Source organism: Rhinolophus sinicus, chromosome 15 (genome assembly GCF_057876585.1).
Source record: "Rhinolophus sinicus isolate RSI-liver-muscle chromosome 15, RSI-T2T, whole genome shotgun sequence".
Lineage (NCBI taxonomy): Eukaryota > Metazoa > Chordata > Mammalia > Chiroptera > Rhinolophidae > Rhinolophus > Rhinolophus sinicus.
Window position 1 is genome coordinate 33,634,641 of NC_142515.1, and position 13,005 is coordinate 33,647,645.

Genomic DNA, 13,005 nt, shown 5'->3' on the forward strand with positions numbered 1-13,005 from the left:
CACTATGAAGGATCCCATTAGGCAGGGACAAACTAGTTTCTTGGAAATAAAAAAAATGCTTTCCTTATTTTTAATATTGCTTGATGTAACTGAACTCAGAAAACTGCTGGAACATTTGGAATTCTTTTAAGATTCAATAGGAAAGATTTATTGTTTAGCAGTCAGATTGAGTTTTTTTTCCTTCTGTTTGTGCTTTAATATTTAGTTACCCATATCCTGAATAAGTAAGTTGATTTCCTTAGTAATGTGGCTTTTTAGAAGGCATAGCACATATTTCCTGGGGGAGGTAGATGAAAGTATCTCATAGATCTGTTAGAATATATTTATGATAATTTGTGATTTATAACTGAAGATGATGCCACCGAGTTACTATTTAACGCACATGTGCCTTGACATGTTTTTGCTATTTGTGGTGATTGGTTTCCATTGGACTGCCTGCTGTCAGGAAGTTTTGTAATGAGTCACATATGATGGCAATATGGTAGTTCAATGATAAGGGAGAAGCTAACAGTTGTGGACCTGAGTTTTAGTCTGTGCAAATTTTACAGGTCCATGCAAAGATCAAATGTGTGCATCAACTCATTTGCATCATGTTGTGACCAAGTTTTCTCAATAACCAGTTGTAATGTGAAAAAGGATTCCTGCTAAAGGAAAACTATTGATGTAACGTTTGATTTTTCATAAACAATTTTCCAGTCCTTTTCTCCCAGTGCACCCATCCAACTTGTCTAAGGCTATTGCAATACAAATCATTTAAAATTAAGAGTTATTCTAAGGCAAGAGCTGATTAGTGTTACCTCTGACAGAAGGGGCTCGGATAATGGCCCTGTTGCCAAGATGTCCTTTGGTGGCTGGGAAATGAAGGCTGGGAATCGTATAGGCCTGGGGGGCATAGAAGACAGGAGCTCCAAGGTAGGCTGCAGTGGGATCATAAACATGACCCAAAGAGTAGGTGTACTCTCCTTGCATCATGGTGGCCCTTCCACCTGTGCCTCGGGTATACCTAACATAACTGTCCTTGTCCACTGGTTTGGCTAGGGTCACTTCAATGGGGGAACCATCCAACACCTGTTGTGTAGAGAGCAAGGAAAAAGCAATAAGAGAAGATATGAAGACAATCAAGTGTGGCTGAGTCCTTGTAATGTGTCTCCTTTGGTGTTAGCCTATTTGCTGCTATGTGTACTGACTGCCTCAATTACATGTATCTTGTCTCTTTATAGGCTGGTACTTGTGTGCCAGTCAAATTTTCCCTGAATGGTTTTATTGATAAGTTGCATATAAGCTGCCAACAGTTTTGACAGTGACAAATTGGCCACCGTGCATTAATGTATTGGTTATACATTTATTATTTGAATATAGTCACTGACACAGACAATTATGTAGTATTTTTAATGTGATATATGTGTTTTAAATTACATATTTATATCATTATATAATTCTAAGACATTTAAGTCAATTATGGATGGAATATAATCTCCACTACCTAGCAAAGTACAATGAAGGTGAAAAGAAATCAATAAAGAGATCTTATCAATTATTAACATCTTGGCATGAGCAGCCCAGTTAGGGCTTTCCAGCTGCCAGCCAGCTAAGTGTTTTTTTTCTTAGAGCAGCTATACAATAAGTAAGTTTTCACTGGGGTCCTAGTCAAGGAAGAGGAATATGTGAGGCTAGTGCATTGTCCCCCATAGGTACTTTCTTATGAAGCAAACTTTTGGTCTGCTGAACAGCTGAGAAGTAACAAACAGGGATGGCACAGGCAGAATTGAGATTTCTCACCTCAATCACTCCTTAAAACTTTTCTTCAAGAATTATTGAAGTGGTTCTATTCTGACACGTTTTTGACATTGTGAACAGCTCCAAATGTTGAAGATAATAGCTGTGTGTAGACCAACATGTGTGACTCACTTCTATGTACTGCTTGCATACCCAATAGACAAAGATAGCTCTCAACAAATACTTGATAGATTGATGTATTTCTTATCAAGGGACTAGGGGTTGTGAGAAAGCATTTGAGGCTTCTTTCAAATATGAATATGATGAGCCTCTATTTTGTATAAAAAAGAGAAATGATATAAAGTGTACCTGCAAAAATCCCCTTTCACACCAGTTAAGTGTACACCCTTATTTTCTGATTTCATGAGTGATTTAGTGGTTCCTGGATCATTGAAATCTCCTGGATAGAGCCTGCTTCGTGATCATCGTGACCATATTGTTCAGCCTCTGGGGCAGCTTGTCCCTAGTTCCATGTATCTACCCTACTTTTTAGTAGCAGGAACCAGTATCAAATATGTTAGATCGGACAGACTGAAAGATAGAATACAGCTGATATTCAACTGTCTTATACTGACGTTGATATAATTAAAAGAAGTAGACTTGGAGTATTGGGTGAACTTGGATATAAGATTTTTTGTATCTTCAGTCCTATGTTGAAGAAGATGAGACACCAAAACTGGTCTCTGCTTATAGGCACTTCCATAGCAAAAACATTCTTAATGGAATGATTCTTTACTGCAAAGTCAGAATTCTTATTGTAAATAGATTTTGTTTTGCATTCCTCTGCCACTCGAATAGTGTTTGAAACTCAATACTGTATTTTAGTTATTTAGTTCAGACATTTCAAGAGCTAAGACAATATCTTATTAATATGTATAGCCCAAGCTCAGCAAAATTTCTTACATATCACTGACATCCACACATACTTACAGAATAAATGAATAATCACATCCAAAACTCAATTCATCAGTTTTCTCTTCAAATAGGCTTCCCTTCCTGACCAATATTTCTTAAGAGTATTGTCCTAGTTTCCCATATTGAAAACCTATGATGACTTGTCCTTCTTTCTTACCCCTATATCCAATCAGTTCCTGGGTGCTTTGAATTTATCACCCGTAGTCCTGTGTAAAGCTCTCTTCTACATCCCATTCGCACCCTAGTTCAAGCCCTTATTTCTTCCCATTTGGGTGACTGTAATAGCTTTTTAACTAGTTCCAATTACACCTCTTTTCCTACTCTATAAAATTTCAACTCTTAGTAAGTTAATTTCCCTAAATTGTAAATATGATCATTACAAATACTGGGGATGCCAAAAAAATGTATACAAATGGACACTTTGGTCAACGTTGCTCAAGCCCTAGTTTGCCATAGTTTGCTGTAGTCAGAAGTGTCTGGATGCTGACGGTAACCACTTTGAGCACCTCTTGTAACTGCAGAAGTAGAATGTGACTTCTTTTGTGACATCTATTGTTATTGCTATATATTGAGTATTACAATTTTAATACAATTTTCCTTTTTAAAATGTGTATGTATTTTCTTGGCATCCTCTGTTGTAAATATGATCATTCATTGCACAAAAAACTTCAAAGTTTCACCTGGTCTACAAATTAAATATGAATATCCATATGCATACTCAAAAGCCTTCATAGTTCCTCGGCAAACTTACTTTTGATTTTTCTGACACCACATTATAGTTAAATATAATTATAATATTTATTTTATATTTAATAATAATGTTGAATATATATTTAACTACATACTATATGTGTAAATTGCTATAAATTGCTAGGTGTAAATATATAGCTTTAAAAATTGGAAAATTTTCTATTGTAATTATTCCAATTTTTTCAATTATTTATAAATTAATCATAAATCAGCATTTAATTTAATAATCCTATAATAAATAATCCTAAATTAGCACTTAATTCATGATTATCCCTTTTTAGCAATCATTATATATACTTAGGAATGTTTCCAAATTGAGAAAGCTTAACCTGCAAATTGTTTCCAAAGTAATAATATTTTTATGATATTAAAGGTCATACTCAATGATGATGAAATAATGTTTTGCTTCATAGACATGTATTTAAATATGCATTAATTTTTGCTTTGCAGTTTTCTTTTTGTATTTTCAAGTCAGTGCTTTTTCCCCTCAGGACTCAAACATTTCTGTAGGTTCTGGAGGAGCTCTTATGCCCGGCCCCTACTGTGTCTGACGGGCCTATGTAGGGACATCCTCTGTCTACCCTCCAGACCTACTCCCTACCGGTCTCCAGCCTCTCTGTCCTGGGAGGGTGCTCTACATGGAGTCATCTTCAGGGCTCCTGGGCCTTCTGGATTATGACAGACTTTGGCCAACGAAGAATCCTGGCAGGAGGTTGGAGAGCAAGATAGCAGTGAGTTTGGGCCATTTCTTCTGGCTCCCTCTCTGAGAGGTCACCTTGGCCTGCCTGTGTCCCTTGAACGAAGATCACAACTTCTCTCCAAGAGCCCTGCTCCATAGGCTCCTCTCTCCCTGAGGTTTCCCTTTGCTTCTCCAGCCCCTGTCCCTTTGACTCAGGAGTGCCATGAGCCCTAGGTTTCTGCACTAGCTCTTTTGATCCCCTACCCACACTCACACCTTTGTAATTAGTGTCTTTGCCATCTGTCTCTTGTTAGGACTGACTGCAGCAAGGTGTAATAGGGGAACCAGCCTTACATGCATTGTGTTCTAACCAAATTGATCTACTTAAACTGTTCTCCAATCATATCTAACTCTTTTCAAATTGCATGCCTCCAAGACTGCTTCTCTTTTGCCATGATTTTTTCTTTTGGAATTCTGCCCGGTTTTCATGGGTTCTCTTAGATAGTCTCACCTCCATGAAGATATGTATTCTGATTTATTATGAGCCACTCCTCCTTTGAACATTCTCCCCATGTTTTGCCTTTTTTTTAAATGAAATTTATCTGTACTTTGCAAAGATGTTTGTTTACTTGTCTTATTCTTCTGGCAGACTTTTAGCTCTTTGACAAGCATCTTTGGTTTGGTTATTTTCATATCCTGGACATTATTTCACATGCTAAGTGGTCTACAGAAGTTTTTTTAATGTTTATGGGATTGATAAGAAAATGTTATATTGGTATCTACATACATATTAGAAGTAAGGATATAAAAGTTTTTCCTCAGTCCTTACTCTTGGCAAGATGAAGAAGTTCTAAACCTTCCAGAATTGGAAGATCAAACTCTGAGGGCAGAACGATAACAGCTACCTTGACATTTTTTTTTTAAATAATCATCAGCCTCCAAAATACTGCACTACAAAGATGATAATCTCTTTGCGTAATGAGTAAAAATTGGAATGGGAAAAAAATACCTGTAAATAATCTACCCCAATAACCTCTTTCTAAGGAATTTTAGGGCCAGTGGCTTGTCCAAATCAGCCAAAATCAGAGATAGTGTTGGACATACGAGCCACGTGTTCATTGTACTTTCCATCACTTCTCTTTTGTTCATCTTAAATGGACTGAGGCAGCCATGTCAGAGATGGAGAAGCTTGAGTGAGATAGGCTTGCAGGATTGTTCTTTTGAATAAACGTCCACACGAAACTTTGATGGAATTCATACAGATTTTATCTGTTTCCTATATTACCTTCCCATTTAAAGCTTTCATAGCCTCAACTGCATCTTCCCTGTTACTGAAGTGCACGAAAGCATAGTCTCGGATTTTCTTCACCCTCTCCACAGCACCTGTAAATAGAGTGAAAGTGTTATTAAAATGTTGTTAAAGAATCTCGTTCCTTACTCAATATGAAAAGTAAAACTTTTGCCTAGAGAGAAGTTAAGTTGGAAACTTTTTAATATTAACTTGCTAACCATTTAACATGCCAATTATCCTCTTTTAGTTATATTGACTTGGGTGTATCTTGAGAGACCAAGTTTTCTTCTTTTATGCTGCTTTTCAAGAAACAGTATAGGATGGGACCTTATGCCAGGGAACATCAGAAGAGGAGACAGGTTCTCTTTTCTTCCTCCCCCTGCCAAAGTTCGGCTATCCTCTTAGATCCAAGGTCACAAGGCAATTAGAGTTTCTACTCTACCACACGGTTCAATGGTTATAAACTGGTTTCCTTAGGAATAGTAATAGTGCTGTAATGTAAAGATAATTTTAAAACATTGACATCCTTCTCTCTCCCCTCAGCATTCAACCTTTGACTTCTTATGACGATGGCTGTACAGGGCAAAATTGTCTCGTCAGGCTGAGAAAAGTAAATAAAGGTATCTGAGACTATAAAACATGGGACATGTAATTAACTAAACTTCCAACATGGTCTTTTTCTTCCTTCTTTGTCAGGTGGGGTAATTTTTGTGACTCAACCCCATGGTTTGTCTTGGTAACTGACAAGTAAGAAGTGAACCATGAGGATCTTTACCCTATCAGCCTTCGCTCCACTCAATCTTTTTTTAAAAAAAGGAACTATTTTTGTTTTATTAAATTTATTGGGTTGATTTTGGTTACTGAAATTATAAAGGTTTCAAGTGTACAGTTCTATAATACATCACCTATATCTTGATTCTTTAGTGCCATCCTCCACCTAGTCTTTCCTAGACTGTTAGCACCTAAGAACAGGCTGTGCATCAGGGGCATTTTCATATATAGCCTTCATCCAGTTCCTACCTAGTGCCTTGTGCTCAGAGGCCACTCAATAAATGTACACAGAATGAGCAAATATTATCACACTCTAACTTCGATCATCCACATTAGTCGAGAGGCATTTCAGATGATAATGGATTTAGGTGTTCTCAAATTCGTCTTTCAGATATTGACATTGGCTTGCATTTTTGAGCAATGTCCACCTCTACCTGCTTTATGAAATTTTGATACATGAAAATTTAGCCTCATAAAACACACAAATTAGAAAGTGAGGAACTGGTTTTCTCTACAATAGGTTTCACCACTTGGCTTATTTGAATGTGTTTCTTCCTTGTTGTATAGAGTTTATCTATTGACCATCATTTGGCAGAGGGTGAAGCAATAAAATATGAGTGGTAATCCATCAGCAATGATGAAAAAGACTCTCTGAAATCATAATACAGGGAATTAGAAAAATATTACTCTGTTCATTATCAATTTGTCAGCAGACATCAATTACCTGAAGAGAAACACAACTGTAAGCCAAAGGGAAGATTATCAGAGGGCATGGTTCTCAGGCCAGGAGTTTCAGCTTCAGTCTGGAACTTAATAGAAATGCAAATACTGGGGCCCACCCCAGACATATTGAATAAAAAACTGGAGACAGGGCTAGCAATCTCTTTTTAACAAGCCTTCCAGTTGACTGTGTTGCTAAACTGTTTTAGGAAAATCAGATTTTGTAGACTGACTATAATTAGAATTTCAGCAGGTACCCTTAGGCCATACTAGGGGAAAACATACATTTTCAGTCCCCAGTTTCCACTCTGGTTGTCGTTTATTTATCTGAGTGGCAATATACTATTTTCGGGTTAACCAGGGTTAAAAAGATACATGCTCAAATATTTGCTGGGAATGTTTTTGTTCCTCTGAGGGATCCAAACTTTAAATAGAAATTTTAAAGAATTAGTTTCCTGCTTCTTTACATAAAATGTTTTAGATAAGTATAAACACATCCTTTCCACTGGAAACAAACTAGTTAGCTCTGATTTTTTTCTTCCAGGACAGCAAAAGTCTGCAAATAATCCACTCTCTGTAATTCAGAGACAAAGAGAGAAAGAAGAAGAGAGAGCAAGGTAGAATACATCTGATTGGCATTTATTATTTTCATAAAAATATGGGGCCTGGACATGTGTCTCCAACATGCATACTGGGAAAGCTGATAATTAATAACTATGAAAGGAAACAGCTTTTTAGTAGTTTCTTATTCCAGCCCCTTCCACACACACAAAAGAAGGTAATGTTTTAATTAGATAAAACTAAGAATTATTATTCACTCTGGGAAGGTAGAAAGTCAAGAAAAAGTCAGGGGTGGCTATGAAGCAATATTTATATGTGTGTATGTCAGTTCCTTTGCCCACAACGAAGTCAACTTTCAGATCTCAGCTTATGTGTCACTTCTCCTAAACACGAGTCTTCTCTGCACCCCAAGAATAGACTGTCATTCCTGTTATTCTTCTGGAGCATCTTAAACTCCTTCCATACACACATCACCTGTTAGCTTCTCCCACAGTTCCTAGCATATAGGAGCTACTAAAGTAATGACAGTTGAATGTATGAATGAGTAAAGGAGTAAGGGTGGGGTATGGGAGTCATAAGGTTGTGAAGAACGTTCTCTTAACCAGACTGATTCAAATCCAGGATTTGCCACTTGCTAGCTGTATGATCCTGGGCAAGTTACTTAATTGCTCTGGGTCCTAGTTTTCTAATTCAGAAAATAATGGAAGTAATAAAGTAATGTACATCATAGGGTTGATGAATAAATGACACATGCTGTGAAAGTGTCTGGCACATAGTGAGGCAATCAATCATTTGCAGTCTCTATATCAGTTATGGAGTTATAGTTGGTGGTATGGAGTCATACCATATACTAAAACGGCAGGGAAAGCAGAGTTCCTGAAGGATGGAAATAGACAAACCTCTGGTGAATCTTTAAAAAGGGAGAAATGACATCCTGACTAATTACCTTTAGGACGAATCATTAGCTTATTCTGTTACACCTGACATAGTACCCGGAGTTGGAAACAGGCAACATGACTACGTGAAGTGAATATTCTCAGGTAGTTTTAACATGATGGTACCATGGCCCATGCTTAGCAACCACCTAGAATTAGTGCCTGGAGACAGAAAATTCTCATTTATGGAAAGGTGTCCCCACAGTGATAAACTTAGGCCAGAGTGTGTTCCAAGACACACTAATCCCACAAGGTGGTCTGACAGAAAATGGGATTTATGGTCCAAATATTTGGAAAATCTGGCATCCTACATCTCCTCTTTTTGGAGACGTTCAAAGCTTATTAGAAGATTAAGGACTCCGATAAGTCCCACAATAAAAAGAAAGCTGTTTAAATTTGCTGAATCTGGTGTTTACAAACTTATTTGACAATGGGCCCTTTTTATCAGTAACATCTGCTAACAGTGTGTAGAATTAATGTTCTGTAGAACTGGCTTTGGGAAATGCTTGTTTGGACATAGTTTCTTGAAATGCTTTACCTGTCTCAGTGCTATAGTTCCAATACGAGGAAAAAAAAAAAAAGAGGGGGACTCAATCTCACGGCTTAACATTGATACTGAAAAGTACTGTTAACAAGATGAGCAGCAACTGGTTATCCTCTCCCACTTTCCCTCTATTCCTTATCCTTCCTCTTCACCCAAATGAGTTTCCTAGACATAATTATCACCTCATTACATATGTACCTAAAGTCAGTCATATTCCATTAGACCAGTGATTCCCAACTGGAGGTATTTTGCTCTCCAGGGTACATTTGACATTGTTTGGAGACATTCTTGGTTATTAATTCTTGGGGGTTGCCATTGGCATCTAGTGGGTAGAGGCCTGGGATCTGCTAAACATCTCATAATGCACAAGACTGACCCTCACAACCAAGAATTATCTGGCCCCAAATGTCAAGAGTATTGAGATTAAGAAATGCTGCATTAGTCTATAGATATGGCCATGTATTCATTAGTACAGTAAATATTTATTGAGCATCTATTATGTGCCAAGCACAAAGACAGGAGCTGAAGAGACCAAAAGAGCAAAAGGGACTCACGGAATTTATAGTTTAGTGAAGGAAATATGTATTTATTAAATAACCACACAGATAATTGTCAAATTATAATATTGATAAATATCATAGGACCATATATCCCTGTTTTCTAATCTGAAGGTAGGAATATAGTTTTAGTACTCTGCATGCAATTATGAAAATAATAAATGAGAGTTATCCTATAAAAACTTATGGGGAGTAATCTGAAGATAAGTGTTTTTAAAGTATGTTTTGTAAAAGTAATGTTCTGTGGTATGTCCTACCTGGTTTAATATTATTGAATTCTTTTTCAATCATCTCTTCAGTGGTAGACAGCATTAGGTTTCTTACATATAGGATTTTCACTGAAGACATTGTATCTTCATCAACTTCTACTTCTGGTTCTGCCCAGTCTACTGCAATAGGGTGTCCCCATAATTGAATTCTTCCTGTTGAAAAGGATTAAACGTATGATGAATTATGTAGAAATCAGGACATTATCTCAGTTCATACTGATGGCCTTTTAAATTGAACTGGCCCGTGAGATCTCTACTGAACAAGAAGAGAAATATTAAAAGAGGTGATTATTGATTTTAAGAGATATTCCAAGTAAATGTAAGCTGGCTAGAAGGGAGTTCTGTATGACAAGTGGCTTATCATAATGATTGAGTATAAAGGGAACTAGGATGTGGTTTGAAATGGAACAGAAATGAGACATCAGTGGGCATGTTTGGGTTTTAGAACAGCTCCCGCAGGGTGAAGGTAGACATTGAAAGTGAGATGGTAAAAAGGGAGAAATGAAAAATAATGGCTTTAGGACTCATACATAGAGTCTGACCTCATGAAACATTAGAAAGTCAGTAAGAAGTATGTTGCTTCTGTTGGAATATGTGTGGCCAACGGCCACAACTGAGCTGTCCTTAAAATGGTGCATGGGCAGGGGTTGGTAGGGCTCAGGCATCCCTACTTTGTTTTCCATCCCTTTCACTTGGTCAGGGCTCCGATCAACTGTGTTCCCTCCTAGTTCTCTCTCTTTCAGAACATGGACAACTCAGGAATCTAAAGAAAACAAAATTAAGAAATCAAAGGGCAATGGAAGAATCATAATGAGAAACTGAATTCTTAAAAGGTTAGTTGTTATCTATGACTCCATATAGTATTATTGTATTTCTATAATTGTGATTCCTATAACTTATTGAGTGTCTTGCACTATACTATGTGTTTCCCATATGTTATCTCAGTTCCTTCTCATAGTAACTCTGTGGGGAGGGGAATGGCTTTCTCAATTTTACAGAAGAGGAAATAAGCTTTTGAGAAGATAAGATACCCAGATCTGTTTCACTTCTTCACTGCTCCCCTGTTTATTCAGCCCTTGTACCCCGCTACACAGCACGGATCCATGTTGAAGTGATGAGAGGAGGGTTAGGGTCAACTCAATTTTAAATTTGATTTAAAATCTTTTTGTTTTTTATTAGTTGTTTTGGAACAATGTTTATCCTGGAAGCAATAAAAAGCTTGAGGGAACAAAATCAGAAATTCTAAGTACTGGTAAGGGATTAGTTGTTTAATTATTACACATGGGAAACAATTATTTTCAATCAAAATGCATCTTTTTATTCTTTGAAAAGTAGTCAGTGAAAGCATCTGTGGCATTGACATTGTAAACCCAAAGAAAAGACACATCCCAGTGAATTAGGTGATCCTAGAAACGCTGGCTCTTGCTATCCCAGCCAGCTAGGTACCTTGTTCTACACTGCTTCCCACAAGACTGTTTTCTTCCTTCCCCTCCCCTCCTCTACCTTTCTAGTCCTTCCTTTCCTTTACCTTCCATTCCTCGTCCTTCCCTTCCCTTCTCTTCCTTTCCTTTCCATTCTTTTCCCTTCATTTCCCTTCCCCTTCCCCTTCCCTTTCCCCTTCCCCTTCCCTTTCCCCTTCCCCTTCCCCATCCCCTTCCCCTTCCTTCCCTTCCTTTCCCTTCCCTTCCCTTCCTCTTCCATGCTTCACACAGACTTTGCGGTTTGTCTTATCCCAAAGCCCTACAGCTACCAGATGACTCCAGTTTCCGTAGCCCAGTGATTCTCAACCTTTGCTCCAGATTGAAAGAGCTTTAAAAAAATACTGAAACCTGGGTTCCACCCAGTGTTGGGCTGGACCCCGTTCCTACCCAAATGCAAGAATAGATTGTGAAATTTTCAGAATTCTGTGAGCCAGTTGACATCACCTTGGTAGCTTGGAATCAGCCACAGTGGGAATATTAATACCGTGGATATAAGCAAATGCTACAAATCAGGACTTTTGATTTTCTCCCGAGAGTTGGCTGTTAAAGATTTACCAACTCATCACTGATCCCTGGACTCTGTTTCCCAATTCTGATAGAAGTGATCTGGACCTCAGGACGCTTACAGTCACCTCAGTTCATTCTAACATGCAGCCAAGGTTGAGAACCACTGTTTTGCACACTGGTTTTTGCCTTCCCAGCCTGGGGCCATTGTAAGTCACCCAGGGACCTGAAGATCTCCAAAAGGCTAACGCGGACAGAAATGAGAGGAGGTATGGGAAGCAATGCCTTCCACAAATATCCTTGTGGAAATCAATGTTGCAGAGTGATTTGGGAAAATAGGCTTTGAAACCAGACACGTTCAAATATCAGATCAGTAATCCTGGCTAGGAAACATAACCTTTCTAGACATCAATTTCCTCATCTGTAAAACTGGGATAATAAAAGTATCGACTTAATAGGTTGTTGTGAAGACAAAAGAAGATGATGCATATAACAGACTCAGTTTATCACTTTTAAATGATGATTCAGTATACATTCTCCTCTTGATTGTCTACCATGGGCTGTAAGTTTGAATCACCTGAAGAGGACTTTAAACACTACCGATACCCAAATCTCCTCAGGTTGATTCAAATTTGTAGCCCACAGTGGACAATCATTATCTTAGATCACTGGTTCTCAAACTTGTGGTCTCAAGAGCAGTAGCATCCTGGGAACTTATTATTAATGCAAATTATGAGGCTCCACAGCAGGCCTACTAAAACAGGAACTCTGGTGGTGGGGTTCAGCAATCTGCTTTAGCAAGCCCTCCAGGTGATTCTGGCTAAAGTTGAAAGTCACTGTTAGAACTGATTTCCAGAACATTTTTAGTATTCTTTGATAGCCTCTGAGTTAGATGCAACATCTTTTTCCCATACATACTTCAGCAAAGATGTGTTTTGTCAAGAGAGAGCTGCCGCCGTTAACAGGAAATAGGTGGCCCAGGAGCCAACACATCATTTTATACAACAATTTTCTGTCTCCAAGTCTGGATTCATTAAGAAGGAAAAGCTTCTTGTGGGCCTTGCTTATCATGTTTCTTAAAGATCTCCTCATTCTTTAAAACTAGGCTGTGGGAGGATTGTCAGTTACTAAATTCGTTATTGTTGAATCTACGGTGAGGTAATAGATAGAGGGTCCAAATGGGTAATGCATTTTACTCTCAGGCCTCAGCAAAGATGAAAGCGTTTGCTCAAGATGGCTTATGCAGGATGAT

At 38.0% G+C, this 13,005-nt stretch overlaps 1 protein-coding gene across 5 annotated transcripts in view; it reads right to left on the minus strand.

Moving 5' to 3' along the window:
• A1CF (APOBEC1 complementation factor) overlaps nucleotides 1-13,005 on the minus strand; it is a 72,798-nt gene that overhangs the window by 8,925 nt on the left and 50,868 nt on the right. For all 5 annotated transcript variants that reach the window (XM_019738644.3, XM_019738629.3, XM_019738651.3 and 2 more), the window contains 3 exons: nucleotides 9,757-9,921; nucleotides 5,406-5,503; nucleotides 798-1,068 (listed from right to left, as the gene is read on the minus strand). In XM_019738644.3, coding sequence (XP_019594203.1) covers nucleotides 798-1,068; nucleotides 5,406-5,503; nucleotides 9,757-9,921 — 534 coding nt within the window. The remainder of the gene's footprint in view (nucleotides 1-797; nucleotides 1,069-5,405; nucleotides 5,504-9,756; nucleotides 9,922-13,005) is intronic.